We start from the raw sequence: 21789 nt of genomic DNA, 5'->3' as shown, positions 1-21789 counted from the left end.
GAGCATGGGTAATGGTCATATTCAACTGCTGTAATAACTACCAGGTCTTAAAGCCTCAAGCAAAACACTGCGTGGAAGCTCCAGGACTATTTTCTGATTAAGTCCTTAATCTCTGCATTCAGTGTCACCAGCAACAGATAGGAGGCTTTAAAGTGGGGTTGTCAGAACCAAGCTCTGGCTTCTGTCTAAGCTGCGGCTTTCCAGAGATCACTCCTTCATTCCCTATGATGCCAGAAAACCAATGCATCCTTTAAAGTTTCAGTCCAGTAACACAGAGACCTTTATGATACAGAAGACCTGGCAAAATCAGCAGCTGCTGAACTGGCTGTTGTTACTGACATTGCTGTTAGTGGTGCCTGTCTGTAAGATAAAGGCAAGTAATAGATTTCACGTTGCTGTTGTTGGGCACATGCTGTGAGGAGATGGGATACAATGATAAGGGCTGCACCAACCTTGAGCCACTACTGGCTGAACCAGGTCCCTTGCAAGAAGTAAAAGTGTTGCCTTCTTCTTAGATAAAACTTGATACCAGATAAACAGTACAATTAATTACTTTCTTCTCATTCAAGATCCCTCCCATAACTGGAAAAGGTCTCCTGTGATGCATCATTAGCACACCAGTGTATAACCAACCCATCCTGAGAGCCCTTTCATAGTTGGTGAGTGCCATTGAGATACATCTCTTCTTTCTGATGGAGCCATGTAATACCTCTGGGAAAAATAATTCTACTGTCAATGCTCCCATCCTCACAATTATGAGATAGAGGATTTTTTGGCTCCATTGCTCCTTCCTGCTCATCCTGAGATGAAGGATGCTCACATGCTGTGAGTGTTCTGATGTTGAATGCCGATCCGACATCATGTGGGATTGAAAGAACATAGCCAAAACTGGAGGGAGGCATTGCAGTCTTTTATTGCAAGTCCTTGAGTCAGAAACCCCCCTTGGCTCCTTTGGCAATAATCTTAGATAGGAGAGATTTACTCTGAGAGGTATTAGAGGCTATTTTTCTTTATAATTGAATGATGGATCTACTGTGATGACCAGAAATCCTGCTGAGTTTTGTGTTCCTTTTTTTGAGAGAGAGAGAGAAAGAGAGAGGTCTGAACCTTTTAAATTTGCTTCTGGACATTCACAATCTCCATTTTGCTTTTGTTGCAAAGCTTGTTGTTCTCTTCCATTCTGTGACTTTGAACTGCGCAAGTGGTGAGTAGCAGAATCTGATATCTACGTCTCCCATTTCTAGAAAGACAAGTCCTTAGAGAGATCTTGCAGTTCCTGTTTGTACCAGACATTAGCAGAAAGCTTTGGATGCTCCTCATCTAAATGGTGGTGCACAAGGTCTCCATCACATGCAATTGTGGTTGATGCACAACTTCCCTCTGATTCTCACGCTTTGCTTCAGAGAAGGCTGAAGGGAATGTTTCTGGGCCTAACTGCCGCAGCATGACAGGCTTGATTTGGTGCTTCCAAACTTCCTCCTCCCTTTTTGGTATTTGGTACTGATCCTTTTTGATTATTCATTGAAACTAAAAATCTCCTTTCTTTCTCCTGATTCTTGGTAAAGGACCTCAGTGGCAATTTTAGCCTACTTCTTTCCTTTCACAGACAGAAACAAAAGAATGCTTTCCTAATGGGAAGTAAATGCTGTGCTCAGAACTTCCTTTTTCATTATAGTTCCTGTTTTTTTCAGGATAAAGAGGTTCTTGGGATGCATCTTATACTTCTTTTAAGGTGTTTTAAAGTTCTGTTTCAACTAAACCTATTTTTTCTGTTTTGCTTCCAAAGCCTCATTTCTCTGGGTTAGACAACCTTCATATCCTTCCTGTCAAGAGGTTTTTTCTTACTAACAGGACAACATGTAATGATGATATCAAAGACTGTTGAAAGTGCAAAAGCTATCATTAACTAGTGACTGTCAAAGTGCATAGCAGTTTAGATGAGACTCGCTTCTAAGACAGCCAAAGGGAATCTCCTACTACCATCAGAATATAAAGCAACAGAGCTCCAGAAATGCTAGTGGTTTTCTGGGAAGCTTGTCCATTCCACCTACCAACTATATTGTCAGCTGGAACATTATCCATAACTTCACCTGACATTGTGCCGTTCTATAGTAATCTAGAAATTATGCTGCATTTACTACTTGAAACAATCCTGGTAAGGATAACTATGTTTGTAGGCTATGATTTAAAACTAGAAAAAAGAGTTATTTACCACCTAGCATAATACTTTGAAAAGAGTAAGTCATATGTATGGTCATTTTGTGCCCTCTTTCCCATAATTTTCTTGGTTTATTTCACTCTGCTTCTACAGCTGAAAGGAATTCAAAATGTTGCCAGCTGTGTTCCACTTTAAATATATATAAATGTGTGTATGTATGTATATATCTCTTTCAATATCAGATGTTGTGTATTCATTCTTTGCTACACAGGAGTTATTATTTGTGTTCAAGTGATGGTGAATTTGGGATATTAGAAATTGTAAGTTTATGTAAGACCTGCCCATTCTGAAGAACACAGCTGCTGGTACATAATATTTCTCTGCCCTTCTCTTTCTTTATTTCTTTGGGTAGAGGGGAGAAGTTTGGAGTGGATGTATGCTGGATTTGTGTTTCCCAAACTTGAAGAGTGTACATTTATTTTGCAAAGTTTTTGTTCCTTTTCACTCTGCAGTGTTTTCCTTCTCTTTTTTTCACTCCCTTCTTTTTTTTTTTAATCTAGGAACATGCCTATGGTGATTATGTTTCTCATCAGAAAAATATTTTCACTCTTGACGTTAATATTTAGAACGTGAATTCTTCTTTTACCTTTTTTTTCTACTATTTTCTTAAATAGTACTGTAAATTCTTCTGCTTCAATGTGATTTTTACATTTCCTAATATTTTTTGCTGATTATTCTGCTGTATTTGTGTTTGCCAGTTCTGCTGGCTATTTAGCTTTTCCTATTCAAATGCTTCTAATGTATACTGACTTAATGGCCAACTTCTTCATTTTGAAGACATTTTTAATCACCTTATGATGTATTTGTTAATTTTTGGTCTATTCATGGTGTTTATTTAAGAGTATAAATGTTCTTTCAGATCTGGATTTTTCATGTTCTACTACTTTTGAAATACTGAAAGCTAATTCTCTGTGTATTTTAATAAACAGGCCAGGATTAAAGCAATATATGATGAGCTAGATGAAAAGCGAAAAGAGAAACTCAAGAAAAGAGTGGAAGATATGAAGATGATAGAAGAGATTGAGAGACAAATAACTGATCTAGAAACAAAATTTAACAGAAATAAAGATATATTTAAAGACAAAAATAAGGTAAAAGCAATAGATTCTGGATCACTCAGTAGCATATTTTTTTGTCATTAGAAAAAAATAAGGAGGAAACAGAAGTCCATAACTCAGAAGAGTTGGATTTTGCAGCTGTGCAGTTGTGCTGTGATACAACAAAACAAAACACAACATAATTCCAGCCTTATTTTTGACCTTTCTGGCTTTCTGCATTAGAAAAATCTGTCTCTCTTAACTTCTGCGGTTTGTTTTCATACAAAAGAGAGGACTGTTTAGTACTTGCTTGTTTCCTTTGTACTTCTTTGCTTATACAGCAAATTATAACCTGAAGAGAGCAACTAGTGTATAAGCCCCAAGCCATGGCATGTCCCAAGCCATAGCATGCTGGAGACCTTTTTTGCTTCCCTGCTTTATGGGTGATACTGATAAAAATGTTTTGCTTTCCTCTCCTGAAATGTCTGTTTTGCATAATAAGAAAAATAAACAGAAGATTTTTCGATTAAAAACAGGCCCTCAAGCTACTTGAATTGACTTAAATACTCTCTTCCAAGCATTTCTTTTGCTTTTTGTAGAGCATTCCTACCGTTATAGTGCGACATCTTTTGGCTGACCCCTCTATTCTGTTGAAGGTATGGCCAAAGAGCCATTTTCCTCCATTTGTCCAGTGATGACCTAGTAGCCTGTTCCCCATATTTGCATAGTATACTAGTGATGTTAACCTTCCCTGAGGTTAAAACCTTGGGAAAATTTTCAGAGAAATAACCTTTTGTCCAGACCTGCTCAAAAGAGTAACAGGAATACTAACTAAACTTGTATGACTGAGAAACATTTCTTTCATTATTATACTTTCCTCTTTCTGATCTGGTGATCTTTTAGATCTTTGAAAGCTTTGCTTATATGGAGTGCTGCAACAGTGGTAATAGAGAGCAAAGTACAAAGTGGATGTTATCTGAATAAACTACTGTTTGAAACAAGGTATTACAATGATGGATGCTGTTCAAAAATACCTGATAGTAAGTAGATGAGTTCACTAGTAGGCCTACAAACGTGAGACCTTAACTGGGTGAACGATCATTTCCTTAAATGATGCTGATAGTTTTATGTCCCCCTGCCACCTCAACAAACATCTGTAGAAACAGACCTTACTGTTCTGAAATGATGTGGAAATATTCAAAATCTGAGGCCTAGTTTAGTGCAAGATGTAATGTCTGTATGTTACATTGAAGCAAAACCCTCAAAGAAAACCATTCAGTCTTTCTTTTGCAGAATTGTTTGGAATGTAATTTGTTCACAGATTTTTTTTTTTAATTAGAAGCATTTCCATACCTTTGCTTTGCCCTTTTTGTAGACCTGTTTCTGGAGCAGGTTCTATTCCTTTTCTTCTTTTGGAAAATGGCTCTGAAAACAACTGGAAACATAGGAAAAAATTCAGTTGTTCTCATTCTTCTATCATGAGTAAAACAGAGTTTGGCTTTCACAGTGGTCATTGTACAAATCAGCAACACTGAAACTGGGGGCTGTCCTTCTATCATTACACTTAAATGAAGCTTTGCCTACTACTCAAAGCCTTTGTTCTCTATGCCACCATGAAATATGTGCAAATCTTTGCAAACAAGTCCTTCTAAACATGAGCTGCCCCACAGTGTATAAATAGGTGGGCATGCACTGGTCACTGTAATGAGGAGTTTTACAATCTAGGAAAGGTACTTGAAGCTTCCCATTTTTTGGCAAAGGAAATAAGTGTCTTAGGGACCTGAATTGAAAATACAGTAATCAATGTGAAAGAAGTAATTATTTCTTAAGTGTCTGTGAAGGAGGAGGGCATTTTCACTGGACCTTACTGCCAGAGAAGGAAAAGAAAATGCATTCACTTTTGTTTCCAAATCAATAGGAAACAAAACTAGTTCTTGATGGTTTATGTCCAGAACTAAAGCTAGGAGTTTTCAATAAACCATATTCCTGTTATGGAAGATTCTCACCATCAAGTAAGATCAACATCTTTAGAGCCCATTCAGTTTAGATACAGGATTTTTTATTTTCACTCAAAGCCCAGAATTTCTGCTGCCTCAGCGAGAAGTTTTTGTTGCAGAATCAGTCTGTAGGTTTATAGTACAACTACTAGTAAATAGCTTGTCACAGGAGATTGTCTTCTCCAGATTTTTAGCATTATTCTATTTGGAAGGTTCTTGACATAGTCTGCATGTAGCAATTCTTCACCATTTTTGGAAGAGAGATGGAGGATGTTGAATAATTTGAGTTTGGATAATGGATTATGTGATAGTTTATTTTTGATGCAGGTTTAATAAGTCAAATTGAAAAATTAAAAAAAAAAGATTCCTCTAATAGCTAATACTATTTTCAAAACAACGCATTAATGACAGTGACTAATGTTGTTAGCCCTTCCCCAACTAAAACTAAGTAGAAACAATGTGACAAAGATCACATCATTAGTTTCCTGGAAACCTAGAGAGGTGTGGTGTAAGTTATACATCATGGTCTATAGCTGTGTATTTGCTTCTGTTTTAAAAGCTTGGAAACAGAGTTTGCACAAGCAGATTTGTATATGACTGATATATGAAAGATACAGGTAATTTCAAGGAAGAACTTTCTTATTGATTAAAAGTTTAAATTACTGTTTCAGAATGGAAATATTAATACCTATTTTCATATTCTTTGTTATATAGTCTAAATGGAATTTAAATCTTTGAGTAAGATAACTATTATACAATTTATATAATCATATTTAGTAATGTAAAATTTTCCTTATTGTGTATTAATAATAATTTCTGTCATTTAATATTTGGTGCTCACACTAATGATGCAAATGAAATTAATGCAATAGACAAGAACTGTTTTTCTTGAGGTGCTAATTAATAATGGAATGGATTAATGAAAAAATATGAAAATGAGATATCCCAATATTTTAATTTCTTTCTTCTTCCTCCTCTTGTTAGCTGTCCTTAGCTTTTTTTTCCATGAGTTAGTGATAATGAGTAATAAACATTTATTTTGCTCTTTATACAAATTCTAAGGAAGCTATTCCAAATACATATTGATTTCAGAACTTTATTTGTAACTTTCTTGGCAGAAAGAAAGTAAAGAAACATGGGGAGCAGAGTAAGCAGAGATATTTTGCTGTGAGATGATAAACACTATATGAAGTAGTAGAGATATTTTCTGTTTTAAATGTGCATGTTTTCATTCAAAGCATAGAGTATATAAACCTACATGATGGAAAAATGGGCATGGAAGAGGAAACAAAAATAAGCTTAAGAGTGGTAACTGTTAAAGTATTTAATGCTAATATGTTTTCTGATTTCTATAGAATGTAGGACAACTTTTGAATACTAACACATCTGTTTATGCATAAACTCTCCAGAAGCTCTCCTATTTGGATCAGAGAGTACAAGAGCTAGATAAACAGCAGAAACAAACTGAACGAGAACTGGAACAAAAAAGAAGTATCATGCAGCAACAATTAAACGACATACAGGTGAATAATTTAATGCTTGTATGGCTTTTCTGAGCTATGGTTAATCTCAAAGGTTAGGCTGTCATTTCTACACAGTTGCCTTGGAACTATATACATACATACAGTGTATGCACTATTTTCTGTCTCTTGCTTGAACTAACCTATGAGGTCCATAGCCTTGAGACAGCATAAAGTACAAAGCAGAATTGATATTGGGGTCACTGAGAAGTCCTTTGCTTTCTTCATTTGCTATACTGGCTCAGATTGCTTGAGGGGCTTTAGAAATGTAATGGAGAAAATCAATAAGGACAAAAAAGATTCTAGTGTAATAGGAAGTGCCTGCTGATCGCATGTTTGCTCAGCAGATGGCATCTTTTTGTAAATGATGGCTTATATCTCCTGTATCAGTTACTAAACTGTGTAATACACCAAAGGGAATTATTGAATTTCATTATTGAACACAATGCTTTATATAAACATGGTTATAAGCATTAGAAGAAACAAGCATTTTCTTTCTAAGATTCTGTTCATTTTTATTATTCTTTCATTTGCATATTGTATAAAGTTAAGTTAGATATTACAGCATCAAAGATGAGTCATATAGATTAAAAAAAAAAAAAAAAAAGCTTTCATGTTGTTCAGCGTAGCTTTCATGAATCCAGTAATTTCTACTGAAAAACTCCAAGACTTCCTATATATGACAGAATCTTAAATTAAGCATTGGGAAATTAATTGATTCACACAGGTTTCTAAATTTGACAGGGAAAACAGAGTTTATCCATCCCTGTCTGTTAAAGATAGTGCTCTACTAAACTGCAGGTTTACCAATAGATCTTAGAACATGTGGAAATGACTGATGAGTCAGCATCAGATAATCAGTAATTCTACAATGTTTTTCAGTGCATTTATTTCCTATACTTTTTTATTATTGTTTTTAATGCTGCCTTTCCTAGTCACCATAAATAACTGTATCCATCAGTTACTTGAGCAATATTTGAGTTGGTGTTCTGGAGGAGTATTAGCGGAGTGTTCTGGGTAAGTGGAATAAAAAAATGTACAAAGCCTATTTTATGAGATCTGTAGAGCTCTGAACTGGTAACAACACTTAGATACCTTAAATCTTGCCTTCTTAGAGCCTAAAACAGTTCCCTGATTCTAGTTTTGTAAAAGGAGGGCTTTATAAAAGGGGCTGTCTTATTTTTAACAATAACTCATATTTCTAGCTGTGCAGCGTCACACTATATGATTCTGTTAATCATGTTATATAGTTTTTAAGGAAAAGTTATATTCAGAGATTTTAGTGCTCTCCCATGATTAAGACATTGGCATGTTTAAAGCTTGTCCAGTGTGTAGCTTAAGTGATGTTACAGAGGAAATGGCTATGATTCCATAATATTCTTAGTACCAGAGTAATGTAGTCTCCAACTTCTAATTGATCAAGCAGTTCACCTAATCCTTCATAGTTTACCTGTTTTAGGATGATGAATCACACCCTGGAGGCTTCTGCATCTCACCATTGAATTTGAAGTGACTTAGTTTGGTCTGCTGGCATTTAAATGTCTAAGAGTTAGATACCTAGATAAGAGCATATGAATTCTACCCCATAATACACCAGTAGCCTTGTTCAGCAGCTAAGAAGAATGAAGAATACTGTTCATGTATTGAACAGCTGAATGACCAAGTGCCAAGGGACTCATTCAGCTTAGGCAGGATATGCTGGACTGTTAACCACTACAGCAAGCCATAAGGAGATGATACTCAGTCTATCAATACTCGGATCACAGAATGTAGAGTATCTCACTATTTTTGTTTGTTTGTTCTAAAACCTGGTTGCAGATTCTCTGTGTTCTATAATAGGAATCAGATTGCATTGACTCAATGGCTAGTATTGCATATGCTTGAAAGCCAGCAGTCATGCTTTATCTGCCTTCTTGGTTAAAAAGTCCTGACAAAAGTGCAGGAAGTCAAAGGAACAAAATTCTTCTCCATTGGAATTTTTGTTCTAACACAGCTCATATGTGAACCTGACTGGCAAAAAACAAGTCATGGCTTCTTTCTGTGCATGTTTATATCTGGCCCTGATATCTTAATCATCTCAGATTTCATTATTTATAAAGTTTAAGGCTGGGACAGATCATACAGACATTCTGTATATCACAGGCTATGACATTTCTCCAAATTTTCCTTGTACTGAGCCTAAAACTAATATGATTTTTCCTCAGAGGTTTGAGACTCTCTATGGGCGGTTCAGTTGCATAGGGATTTGCATTAATTACCATATCTTCATTTTATTTCTAATGATTCTGTGTTCCTGCAAGAAACCTGAAATTTCCATCTAATCCTATACAGATTCATATTACACTTCTACAAAATTCAGAGGCCTTAAAAATGTCATGTTCTTTTGGTACCTTGCACACCTTCATATCTGTGGTAACATCTGTTACAAAAGCTTTGATTCCTTATTTTTTTACAGCTACCTTTTAGGTATACCTCTGAGAAGCACTTCTTTCATAAGGAAAAAGATCATTAGACTATGCATCAGGCTATGGCTTCAGAAAAATGGGGCACTATCTAAAGAAATTTTTAAAATACTGATCTTTATTTAAATACTGTGATGCATTCTTTGCCTACTGAATTGCAAAATCTTGAAATTTGGTATTTATGCATGTGTACACTTAGATTATATGTACATATGTTTATATGTGTATATATAAAGATAATCAAAAGGTATTTTCCTCCCTCTTAATTTAACCCATTTACATAGCTGCTTACAGCCCATTAGTATGGGTTACAAAATCTAATGCAGCAAGACCACTTTAGAAGTATCACCCAAGTAGAAGACTCCCACCTGTTTATTACTATTGAACTACTACAGTGCTTTATGTTTACCTTATTCATTGTGGGGAAGCTGCAGCTTTGTTTACCAGATACTGTTGCTCTTGAAAGCAGTTTGCTTGTGTCATGAATCTTTAAATTTTTGGGGCCCAGTGACTGTCAGTCACTTTTGGAATGAAAAAGACACTGCAATTTAATCTCACTTCTGTAGAATAGGAAGTTTAGTGAACACATTGTTTTTAATTTAAAGGTTTTCAGCAGCTTAATGTCAGCATCTCTTTGAGTTGTGTACTTGTAGCTGAGGAAAGTAGGCAGGAATTCAGGACTCTTGTTCTCTGTGCTTTAATCCTCCACTGTCTGGAGTACAGGACAAGTATGTTATGAAAAACTTGACATCTAAAAGAGGAAAGTCTCTATGAATGAATAGATGAATCTATAAATGAATAATGCCAGTTTTCAGAGATAACAAGTAAGCCATATTCTGCCTGGAGAATGTCCTCTAAAAATTCTTGTTTTTACTGCAAGTTCAGTGTTTTAGGTGTCTGCCTAAACCAGTAAACTTACATTCTGTAAGTACTTTGATGGTCTAGCAGTAAAAGTTGCCAGTTAAGACCCTGACTCTGCATACACTGAAACCAATAGACCCAGACTTGGGTCATATATGAAAATTGTTATTTTTCACTGTCATTAATAAAGATTTTACTGTGCAAGCTAGTACTTATTTGCAAAAATTTTATGTGTGAGAGCAAAAATAAAAGAGAATATGTATTTATGAAGACAGTGGCCTAGAAACGTCCATCCATCCATATACAACACAGGCAACTGCAGAAATACAAGTGCCATAATGAAATTTATGGATATATAGTAGAAGAATTGTGCAACAAGTTGGACAACTGTAACTGGATGTGCAAAGCTGTGCTCCTACAGAAATGCAATTATTCCAATTGCGCTAAGTGCTTCAACTGCCCCCTCTGAAAGAAGTTCTGTTTCTTTGAGTATTCACTTTCATGAATTGTTGCTCATAATCATGTGCTTAAAATACAGTATTTGGAAATCTAGCCTTGCCTAGTTTACATGCCATCTATGTTTTAATTCCCAGGAAAAAATTTCATTTGCTTCCAGTCAAATTGCTGAAAACTCTCACATTACAGAAAATTTTAAAAATGAACTTAAGGAACTAAATGAATTATGGAACATGAAGCAAATACAGATGGAAAATATAGAAGAATCTATCACTGATTTGCGGTAAGACAAATGAATTATATGAATTTTAAAATATTTTATTACTTTTACTGAAGTAATTTGGTAATTCCACTTTATTGATATTATGAAAGATAGTTTTATTATTTTACAGTATTATATCTAGGAAATGTAATGACCTTTTCATCAATAATTTGAGAGTATTTTTGTCTGATCACTGCTTGTAGTTTTAACGCATCTGTAGAGATTATTCACGATAAATTGTCTGCCTACCAAATTGAATTTTGGGCATCAGAATTACTTTTGGAAATCTGATAATATTCACGGTCAGTTGCATCCTTAATTAATAGAGGATTCCACGCACTCTGTGTTTTCTCTGGTTTAAGAAGTGTGGACCTGCACTTACTGTGACTGATGAGTCCTGAAAATAGTCTCAAAGGGCTCTATCGAACTGATAACGCAGGCTGCCTTCTAGGCCATGCAAGCCTTGGAGGGCTGTATATGCTGACTGCACAGCAGGCATATTCTTCAAGGATGAAGGTGAACCTGCTGTGCAATGTCAAAGAGAAAGCAGCTTGGACTGTTGAATTGTGGAGGATGACTAAATAGTGAAAAAGTGATCCTTGCATCATTATACTACAGCTCCCTTTCTGTGATCTCATTCACTTATGTACTGATCTTTGAGAGATTATTCCATGAAATTCTTGACTGGGGGAAAAAAAATATTTTTCTGTATACATTTTTTAGCTGAATATGTGGGACTGGATATGGGTTTTTTCCAACTCTTAATTCAAACAGAATGATTCAGAGGGACCCAATGTGCAGTGAAACTTACTGAACTTCAAGAATGGAAGGCATCTTTCTATGCCTGAAAATCTCTTCTACAGCTTTTAGCTAGTACTCAGTAGTTTCATATCAGTGACGTTATATTCAGATTCAGAGAAGAAAGGGATAATATCAACAGAAAATGGCACTGGAAGTTCATTCCATCAGTTCATTGTTTCTATGTATCTAAGAAATCCATATCTCTTTTGGAGAGGAATTTTCTTGCAATTTTTCCAGCTTCTAGACCTAAAATAGATAGTAATGAAAACCTTGCATTTTTCTTGAGAACATGCATTTAGAGATCCCATCTAGTAGAAAGAACTGTAAAGTCGAAAAACCTTCCAAAAAGTCCCCTCTGTCTTCCAAAGTGTGCATCCCAATGGCTAGTATATTCTCCTTCCATTTTGTCATTCTCTGAACACAGAGGGTACAGCACATGGCAATTTCTGAATCATGGGACTGACTGAAAACTGGCAGCACACTTATGCCTTGTGATTGCCAGAGCATTCAGTCTCTCTGTGCTCGAGGGGCAAAGGAGAAGAGTTTGGGGTTGGTGTTTTTTTATTGCTTACTGTTTCTCATTGGTGAAGATTAATGGTGACAATATTCAGAAAAAAAAAAATCTTTCAGGCTAACCTACCTTCTTCTATTAATGTTTCCAATAATCTTACATGTCACATGGCATTTCATCAACCTATCTTAAGAAAGTCTGCTTTACCCATTTCCTGTTATATTTTGTGTTTGCATATAGTTCGATATTAAATGTACTTATCTATTTGAACTTAACTTTCTTCTTTTTGTAAGAGTGCTGATACCTGCCTGACTTGATAGGCAAACTGGGAATAAAGGATTACCTGTTTTTACTTTCACTCTTGGCTATTATTTCCATTTTGGGAGCATGTCATCAGGCTAATTCTAGCCTGATATGGTGAAGAAACTTGAGGTAGAAGAGTCCCTGCCTCTGCTTTCAGCCTTTTATAGGTACTTACTAGCATCGTTCTCTGAATAACACCTCCTTGACTTGCTTACAATTAATGCAATAAAAAGACTAAATAATAGCTACTGGAGTGAAATACAAATAATGATACAATGTACCAATATAACAGTAATTTGAAATACTTTTTCTACAATAAAATTGACCACAAAACTGATGTCTACTGCAAAATTTAGCCTAACCTGCTAACCAAGGGAAAATTATATACCACAGGTATCCCACCTAGAAACTGTCTTATACCAATGACTTCTGCAAAATTGTTCTTGCAGTCTTGGAAGAGATAAAGACGTGTCTTCATATATGAAGTTAAGAATGAAAATGAAATACATTCACTCAATTGTTTTAATCTCAGTGGAGTTTGTTGCTAATTAAATTAGAAGGAAGATGAACAAATCATGTGAACTTAAGGTTTGTGTGAGGAGCTCGCTTGTATTGCAGTCCCTACCATTTATATGCATCAGTTCCCATATGGTCTGCCTACTTCCAGCGAGAAGGAAATAAGGGCAGGAAGCAAGTTAAGGGGAGGTACTGGAGATTAGGAAGGCTGGAAGGGTGTTAAAGAGAAAAGGGACTCTGGGTAATTTTTGATGGATCCCTTAGTCCCTCTTTAGAGAGGTTTTTGTAGACACTGATTTAGAGGAGGCCTTAGCTGCTCTAATTTTCTGCAAAGGGGATTGTTCTGCAGGGAGTCTCAGAAGAGACTGTGAGAAGGATCTTGTGACCTCCAGAATTTAGAACTAAATTCCAAAACTCCTAAATACATCTGTTCTGTCAAGTACCAGCTAATCTATAAGAAGGATAACAGCTTATTATTGGTCCCAGCTGTTCCTAGCTTGACAGCATAAATGGCTCCTGAGCACTCAGCGTAATCTTTACGTGACAGATTTTTCCCTTTCTCAGGCTGTTTGATTTGGTTTAAAATTAAATAACCCCCTTATTGTAGTGTTAAAATAACAATGAGTTTACACAACAAAGCCTTAAAATTAGAAAAAGTAGGCTTAAACTTGTCTCTTGAGTTTACTCTTTTGTGTGCACATTGTGATACACCCTTTACTATGCAGCCAACTGTTACATTACCTACAAGGATCTACCTTAGGTTATTTTGCAGAAAAATCAGTTAGAAATATATTTTTTTAAAAAATATACTTCTGCCTGGAAGTAACAGAAATACAGACCCTGGGAGACAGAATGTTAGTACAAAGTGAAAACCTCTGAAAATGGCTTAACTTTACATACTTCATATATACAGGTTAAAGTAACTGTACTAGGTATGGATAGAGACAGAAATAAAATACTGTGTAAATGGTGTGAACCTCCCACTTCCAGTCCCAATAAATAATAAAATCGTGGTTGCCCAATATGGCACTGGTCATGGTCTCATTCTGTGTCTCAGAATATCATTATTCAAGCAGATATTTACATGTGGGAGTGAACCAGTCCATTCTCTAGAAAGTTGTTTTAAAAATGCAAGTTGTTTTTTAAAATTATGAGAGTTATGTATCTCAGTAGACTCATTGGATATGGATTGATAGGCAAAGTGTCTTTAAGTGGTCTAAACATTCATGATAAGCTCCATCATATAGCTCTTTGTTTTTTTTTAAAGGGTATCATTATTTGCAAGAAGACTCTGTCTATTTTATCTATTATAAAATTAAACATTAAAGCTGTAAGTGAAGACTAAAAACCACTATAGCAGAATATCTTGATTACTTCACTGATTTTTTTTTTTTCTTTCAAAGGAAAAATTTAACTGGTGTGATGTTTAAGCAGCAAAATGTTCAGATGGTATTTAATCATCTCCAAGATGAGTTAGCAGAATATGAGAAAAGGTTACAGCATGAAGAAAAAACATACGGAGAGTTACTACAGATTAGAAAGAAAAACCTGAAAGATTCAGAAGTGAGTATTATCAGAGCTGGGTTTCTTTATGTGAGAAGTGAAACAACTGTTTGGTTAGTTCTTTTTTTCCTTTTCACCAAGTGCTCAGTAACAAATAAATCTCAGAAAATTTTGACTAAGATCAGCATCAATAAGTTTCCATTCCTTTTTAATCACTAAGTACAAGAGTAGAGCTCACTGCATGCAATCTTCTTGACAGTGCAGCAGTCAAACTCTGATCTATTGGATAAAGCTGTTTCTGAACTGTCAGGAGCTATTCCATAACAGGACCCTCATCTGGATCTTATATGCTGTGGTTGTTACCAAGCAGATGGGAGCCAGAGTCTGTGTAGATGTAACTGAGGAATCAGAGCTATCTGACATAGACGTATAAAATACACAGGGGTAATAACCACAAAATCTTCAGAGAAATCAGATGGAAATACAATTCTCTAAGTTATTTTCTGTATTATTTTATATTTAATTTTTTTTTGCTGAAAAAAATGGATAATTGCCTAACCTTTTGTGTATCATTTTGTTTGGTTTTACATGGAAATTATAACATTAAAATGTTTCTCCTTTGGGGAGACATTCCCAGATTAAGATTTTTGATATTGTAGCTGTGTTAAAAATAATTAAAATATTCACTTCTGATTTTGTGTTCCTTACTTTTATGCCCATCATATAGTTTTCTCAGTTAGCTTAGAATAGTTTAGTACATTCTCTTTAGTATTCACTTTTATTTCCTATTTACAATGTGTTAAGTAATGTTTTTGTTTGTTTTTGCAAAATCTGAACTTGATCAGGATATGGAAGGAAGGGAAATAGCAATAATAAGAACATGTTTTTCAAAAAATAGATTGCTACTTTATTACTTTTTACAGGGATACTAGTCCTTTCAAACTACCATATTTGGTTCCTTTGTTATGTTAAATTAATTCTGAGGTAAGAAGTACTTGCCAGTATGTTGACTTGCTCATTATCACCTTAACTTCAAAAATAACTGTAAGGATAATTTGGTGAGGTACCTTTCTTATCTCCTTCTCTAGGACATCAAGATTTGTTTTTCCTAATGTGTCCTGTTTCATCCTGTCTCGTCTCTTCCGCCTCCTTTACACATTGAGTTATGGGTAGTGCATGAAGTACAGAGCTCTTAATAGTATTTTGTTATTAAATTAATGTTGGAGTTATGAGATTATGACAAGCTTTTGGTGGTTAAGTATAAACAGAAACATGCTGCATACTTGAGAGCCTGTTTTAGTTTTTACAGGAATGCATTGCTGGTCTCAGTGACGACAACTCTGAGTCTAGGCCGACAGCTGGAATGGAGGCACACACTGCCACCCTTTGAATATTTACCTTGTTATTACATAGTCATTTTTATGTCATTCCTCATTATTTTTATGAAAAATACAAATAAGAACATTTATTCATGTCTATAAAATCCCAAATCCCACTGATCCATTTGAATTCTTTTTTTTTAAATTAAGAAATTACAAATAGAATATGTCCTAAATGTTTATATTACATCAAAAAGGTCTCTCTTTCTCTGCCTCCTCACATCGAGTTAATTTACTTTCTTTTTCTATCTAGTCAGGAAAGACTAAACTGGCAAAGCCAAATATTCCTTCAGTACCTTATAGAAAATTAAAAAATTTCAGCAGGGTCTTCAGTTCACTACCCAACAGAAATGGGCAGAAGGCCTAGTTCCAGTGGGTGGAGGGCAGTTTTTTAGGGCATTGGAACTACAATTTACAGGCAAGCTCTTCAAGGAGGCTACCCGTGATTTGTGGAAGTTGGGCCATGGCTTTTAGAAGGATGACCAGTTTGGCTCTCTGGAAAAGGTCACTTGGACAGCTTTCAGAAGTTTTTCCTGACAGAAAAAAGTCAAATCATCTACCTTGCTTTGGTATTGAATGATAAAGATAATTTTTTCTGCTTTAATCAGGGTTGAATGAAAAAACATTTCAATTCTGGTTTTTGGATTGAACAATTTTTGTAGAAGGGTAATGTGGTACAATGATTATGAGACTTTGTCACCCAGGGTCTGGAGATGAAAGCTAGTTTACTAAAATAGCAATGGAGCATACGTGTTAGACCAGTTTTCACAGTCTGAATCTGGGTGAGACCATTCAATGCCAGCTGATAGATAACTCAGTAGGAATAGACTAAGCATATTTTTAAGGTGAGAGATGAGTGGCTGAAGAAGTAATCCTCTCAGGATTAACCCTATGGGGAGAAAATTATAAAAGAGCAATGCCCTAACTTCTGGAGTACACAGTAAAAGAAGTGGTTCAGGAGATTCTGATCTAGGGTTTCTAGAAATTCCAGTGAGATTTTATACTGAATGAGAGCTGCCTGTCTCAATAGTTGAAAAAATCTGAGTATTTTGTTCCAAGTATCATGAAGTATAAAAACTAAAAGGGGATGTTTCCTATATAGGCTGTGAATATAAATGGCAATGTCATACGTATTCATAGCTAAGGTGAAAACAAAACCTCAAGCCACTCAACATAAGTTGTATCTTTTAGTTTGGGAGAAGTGCTGTTAGATGCTTTGGTTAATTCCAGGCTGAGATTTAAGCTGCAAAACAAACTCTTGATTCTGAAAATGGAAAGTTAATTCATAGTTCCTTCTACTTAAGGAGAAATGCAGATATACATGTCAATACAAAAAGCTAGAGGTGCACAGCTAGCAGCACAGTTTGGAGGTTAGAATTATCAATCATTGTCATTATCTCATTTTTAAGATGGACAGGTATGCAGAAGAGAATGATGCAGTAATAAATGGAAAGACCAGTGAGATTGAAAACCCCAGCCTGAGATCTACGGAAAGGTCCAATAAAATGTCCTTTTTGTGGTGACTTGTAGATTTTGTGAGGGTGAGTAAAAGCCAGTAAGCAAGAAGAGGAGAAAGGAAAAACTTTCTGCAGAGAAAAAAAGGTTTGAAAAGCTTGACAGGAAGAGGATAGAGAGTGACCTCTTCATTCAAGCAAGAGATCCCTCTCTCCTGGAGGCTAGTTGGGACTGTTAAATCTATAAAGGAGATCAAACAATCTTATCAAGAGAGAAACTGGCCACAAACTAGGTGAGAAATTTGGTGAGAAAACTAGGGACCCTTGTTGTCAGCATTGTGAAGGGCAGTGGAGTTGAAGATTGAAAGGAAATAGAGTTGAAGAATGGTCCTGATATGGGAGAACCTACATAGGAAACTAGTGGCTTCAGCAGAGATCCAGACAGAGAAAGAAATCTTGTGGAGCAACTCTTGTGGTGCACTGGGGGATAGAAACCATCTATTCATGAATATGATCAGAATTGAATAGGATGAGAAGCTGAAGAATCTGTGTGCCTGGTCCTTGCAGCAGCACACATGGTGTGATTTGGCTGGAGAGCCGAGTTACTGATTTGCAGACCTTCTAGATGCTGTCTTCTCCCAAGAGAAAGGGCTGCCAAGTGATAAGACTGTGACTCATGAATGTAACAAATCTCACAGGTAAATACAAGGTGTGACTTTTGTTTTACTAACAGGCATGCTATGAATGTGGTGAAATTTACGTGCATAATGATGAAGTTATGCCTTATAGGCATATTCTATCACTGTGCTATTTGTAACTACTCTCATAGCATCTCATTACCTTATGTTCTACAGAGGCAGTACAGTCCCCAAACTATCATACTGCCATTTGGTTCAGTGCTGATATGTGCTGTATTAAACACACAGATAAGAATTCTTTGACATAACAATTCATAATGAGTGTTGGATCACGCCTAGAATGATTATGCTGTGCCTTTTTTCTTAACCTCAAAACAAGCCTGCTTGCTCTTATTTTCTGCTGCTAATGTGATTATTGTACTTTCAATTAAAGTAACTGTAAAAACGATTACTGTGGGTTTTGAAGATTGAGCAAGACATTTTAAATGACCAAAACTCTCTTGGAATGTGAAAATTTGTCCTCATTAGTATTTGCTATTGGACACATGATAATATATTTCTGAAGTGCAGATGTATACATCTTTAAATTCAGACATCTGTAGATACAGACTTGTGCTTTGTTAAACACATTAAATGCTGTTACCCAAAGCATTAACAGATGTACTGATACTTTGACTTTCTTTTTCCTTTGAAATAGTAGCAATATAGTAACTTCCTAATGCTATTAATTAAAATTAGTTTTCTGCTAGAAACCCCTTACCTCCCAAAAATGTTTCTAGATTTTCTATGAACTTATTTGACTGTTGCATGATACTGGAAGAGAAGATGGTGATAAATTGATATTTCTTTAGCATTGTAACTTAAAATTGCACCAAGTTCAGCAATGTTTCATCTAAAACTGAATGAGAATTTATCAGATATATAAAAGGACATTTGGAAATTCCTTTAATGGAATGACAATATTGTCTCCTTATCACAATGCAGAAAGCTTAAAAGAGGAGGAATATACTTTTAAAAAAAATATTTTAAGTTTTATAGATATTAAAATAAGTTTTGAAGCAGTTATTATTAAAAAATGTTTAGTCTGCAAATGTTTGGTCAGCATGTTTTTACCTTAACTTAAATGTTTTTCATTTTAAAACAAATCAGCATGTTCCTATGACCACTTTCTTTTTTATAGAAAAGCATTTTCCATCTGGGAATGATATATCAGAAAATCCATGTCTAGTTCTAACAGCTAGTCATGATATGTTGTTTCATCAGATATTGAGAGTATTACTAATGAAATAATCTACAAAATGGCATATTTTAGAAGGGATTGTTATAGAAATATGATAATATACTGCTGAAAGCTGAATCAAGAAATAGGGAAAAACAAAGTTAGATCCAGGGGCTGTTTATCATCGTGGTATTAGGTAAAATCCACTGGGTATCTTTCATCATTTACTATTCATCTATTTAGGTTATCTTTTCTTCTAGTCATTCTTTTCAGGCTTGCTGCACTAATACCTTCAGAGCAGTTTCCATCTCTTACTTTCAAAAAATACTGTTAATCAATATTAATGTTACTGAAGAGCTTTGTTACAGCATATCCATGTAAACACAAGAGTTACATTTGAAGATATATGACAAAAGAGGATTTTTTTAAAAGCTAGAGAGCCGTTGCTCCCTTTAGGCTATTCCATGTGTGTGCAGGGTAAGGATAACAAATAGTCTGGCTATAAAATTGTCTTTAATTAGTTGACTCAGTGGCTTCCAACAGTGTGCTACACTGGTATGTGGGACTCCCATGTTACAAGATAGACTTTTGAATTTTACTCCATGCTCCTGGGCAGTCTTAGCGTATCGACTTACATGCTGTCCTGTGGGAAGTGCTGGCAGTATTACCCCAATAACCATCCCACTGATTTTATTGGCTCATAGGGAAGTCATACACCTTCCCTTCTGAGGAATATACATAGCTAGACATTAGGTGCCATGACAATAATAATACTCTGAGTGAAAATCGAAGGGATATAAAAGTGGAAGCTTAATAGAAATTTTAAAGGATAGTTTTATGTTTCTTCATTGAAAAACAAGACATATGCATAATAATTAAGAGCAAATTAACCCTCACTGTATTTTAAGCAACATCAATGAGAACTATTGTAATGGTCTAAAAATTATATTTTTTAAAATTAAACCAATTATTAGTTATTGTTTCTACAAGCCCAAAGGCTCTTTCCAAGATTGCAAACCAGTTTTGATTATAATTTCTTCACTCGTAATATTTCAAAAATACTTTGATTTTTACCAAGGGTGCTGTTCTAATTCCGAAGAAATTCTTTTCTGCATTTTCTATTATGGATGTGGGAATTAAAAAAAATATTTCCCACATAATCTAAAATCTAGTGCAAGTCTGAAACATGCATATTGAAAAAACATAATTAATGCCTGAAAGTGCAACTGCATGGAATAGGAGGAGTAGAAGGAGGACGTGTAGGCTTGGGAGCTGAAGAATTAAGTGAAAAATTTCAGACATGGGACATTACATTTTGATACAGTTTCTAGTCCTAGAATTCTTTTCACATCTTTCCTTATGTCTTCTTTTTCCCCATAATGATATTTGGTTTAGAACTTCCCAAGTGTCTGTGCCGCTTTGTTTTCCTAAGATAAAGTAAGCATTTGTACTTATATGGCCATAAGTTCATAAAATGACTTCTTAAATTTTTGGTTAAAGTAACTGAAAAACAGTCCACAACATTAAGTATGAAAACTTATCTTTTAAAAAATGTTGGACTGTTTTTGTTGTCCTGCAGTCTGGATGTCTCCACTGATAAAAATACTGTATCTGTTGTTAAGCAACCCACAAGGCATGCCACATCTCCAGTGAAGTGAAAGCAAACGATGAGATTTTTATATTTAGGTACGGTTCCTTTTTGTATTTTAATTTTACTGGTGTCTTAGAACTACCGCTGTGGTTGTTAAGCCTCCATCTGACTTAAGGGCAAGATACTGGTCTTTTGAATATTCTTTTTGTACTGGACAATCACATATGAGAATTTTACCTCATGTGCTTGCATGAAGAAGGATCAGCTTGTTCTCCTAGGGGATGTTTGGGACACGGTTAGTCTTTCTCTCTGGGCTTAGTTAATTCTAAGGACATTCAGGTGACTGATTTGTGCTGATAGAATGTGTCAATGCAAGGAAGTCATGAGATAGCCTTTAATGTTACATAAATTTAGTCATTTATGGCAAATATAAAATTCTTCATTGTATGAAACCTGATGTATGCCCTTCATGAGGTATACGTGTAGTGCAGTATTGGGAAGGTAACATTTACTACTTGACATGATGGAGCTAGGCTGTGAGGCTTCTTTGCCAACTTCCTGTTTCTTATTCTAGCTCTAAAGTGAAAATTATGAATTTTCTCCTCATTTGGAGTTTAAGATTATGGTGTAACTAGAGTTACTTTAGCTCCTTCCAAAGCCACTGTGTGTCAGTTCAGCTGCAGGCTTGTGCCTACTGGAAATGTCTTTGAATAAGTCCATTGCATGAAGTTGCTACCATCTTTACTGTATTTTTATAATTTAGATTGTGTTTCTTGGACATAAGTACAATATTCTCTGTGACTGCATAACTTCATGTCCTGCTTTTGGGGCTTTTTTGAGGCTTTTTGTTTCACTATAGATTAAACTTCTAAAATGAGTATCAGTATGGTGTTAGAATAGGAGGAACATATCTGTGTATAAATGTTAGGTTGATTAAAAATCATGGCATTATGAATTCATCATATTTCAATACTTTCTGTTGCTTGGATTCACTGTGGGTTTTGTAACAATGCCATGTATGCACTTTCTTGCTATTTTATTTTTAAAATAACTGATTCATA

At 35.3% G+C, this 21789-nt stretch overlaps 1 protein-coding gene across 1 annotated transcript in view; it reads left to right on the top strand.

Annotated features, from left to right (window-relative positions):
• The window catches only part of CCDC178 (coiled-coil domain containing 178), a 115044-nt gene that overhangs the window by 41826 nt on the left and 51429 nt on the right, over positions 1-21789 (top strand). Inside the window, exons 13-16 of the mRNA XM_035894957.1 lie at positions 3148-3309; positions 6662-6775; positions 10689-10834; positions 14348-14507. Of these exons, the coding sequence (XP_035750850.1) occupies positions 3148-3309; positions 6662-6775; positions 10689-10834; positions 14348-14507 (582 nt within the window). The remainder of the gene's footprint in view (positions 1-3147; positions 3310-6661; positions 6776-10688; positions 10835-14347; positions 14508-21789) is intronic.

The sequence above is a fragment of the Egretta garzetta genome, unplaced genomic scaffold (genome assembly GCF_000687185.1).
Source record: "Egretta garzetta isolate BGI_Z169 unplaced genomic scaffold, ASM68718v1 scaffold35, whole genome shotgun sequence".
Classification (NCBI taxonomy): domain Eukaryota; kingdom Metazoa; phylum Chordata; class Aves; order Pelecaniformes; family Ardeidae; genus Egretta; species Egretta garzetta.
Note: the sequence above shows the minus strand (reverse complement) of the source record. Positions and strands in the feature narration are given on the sequence as shown.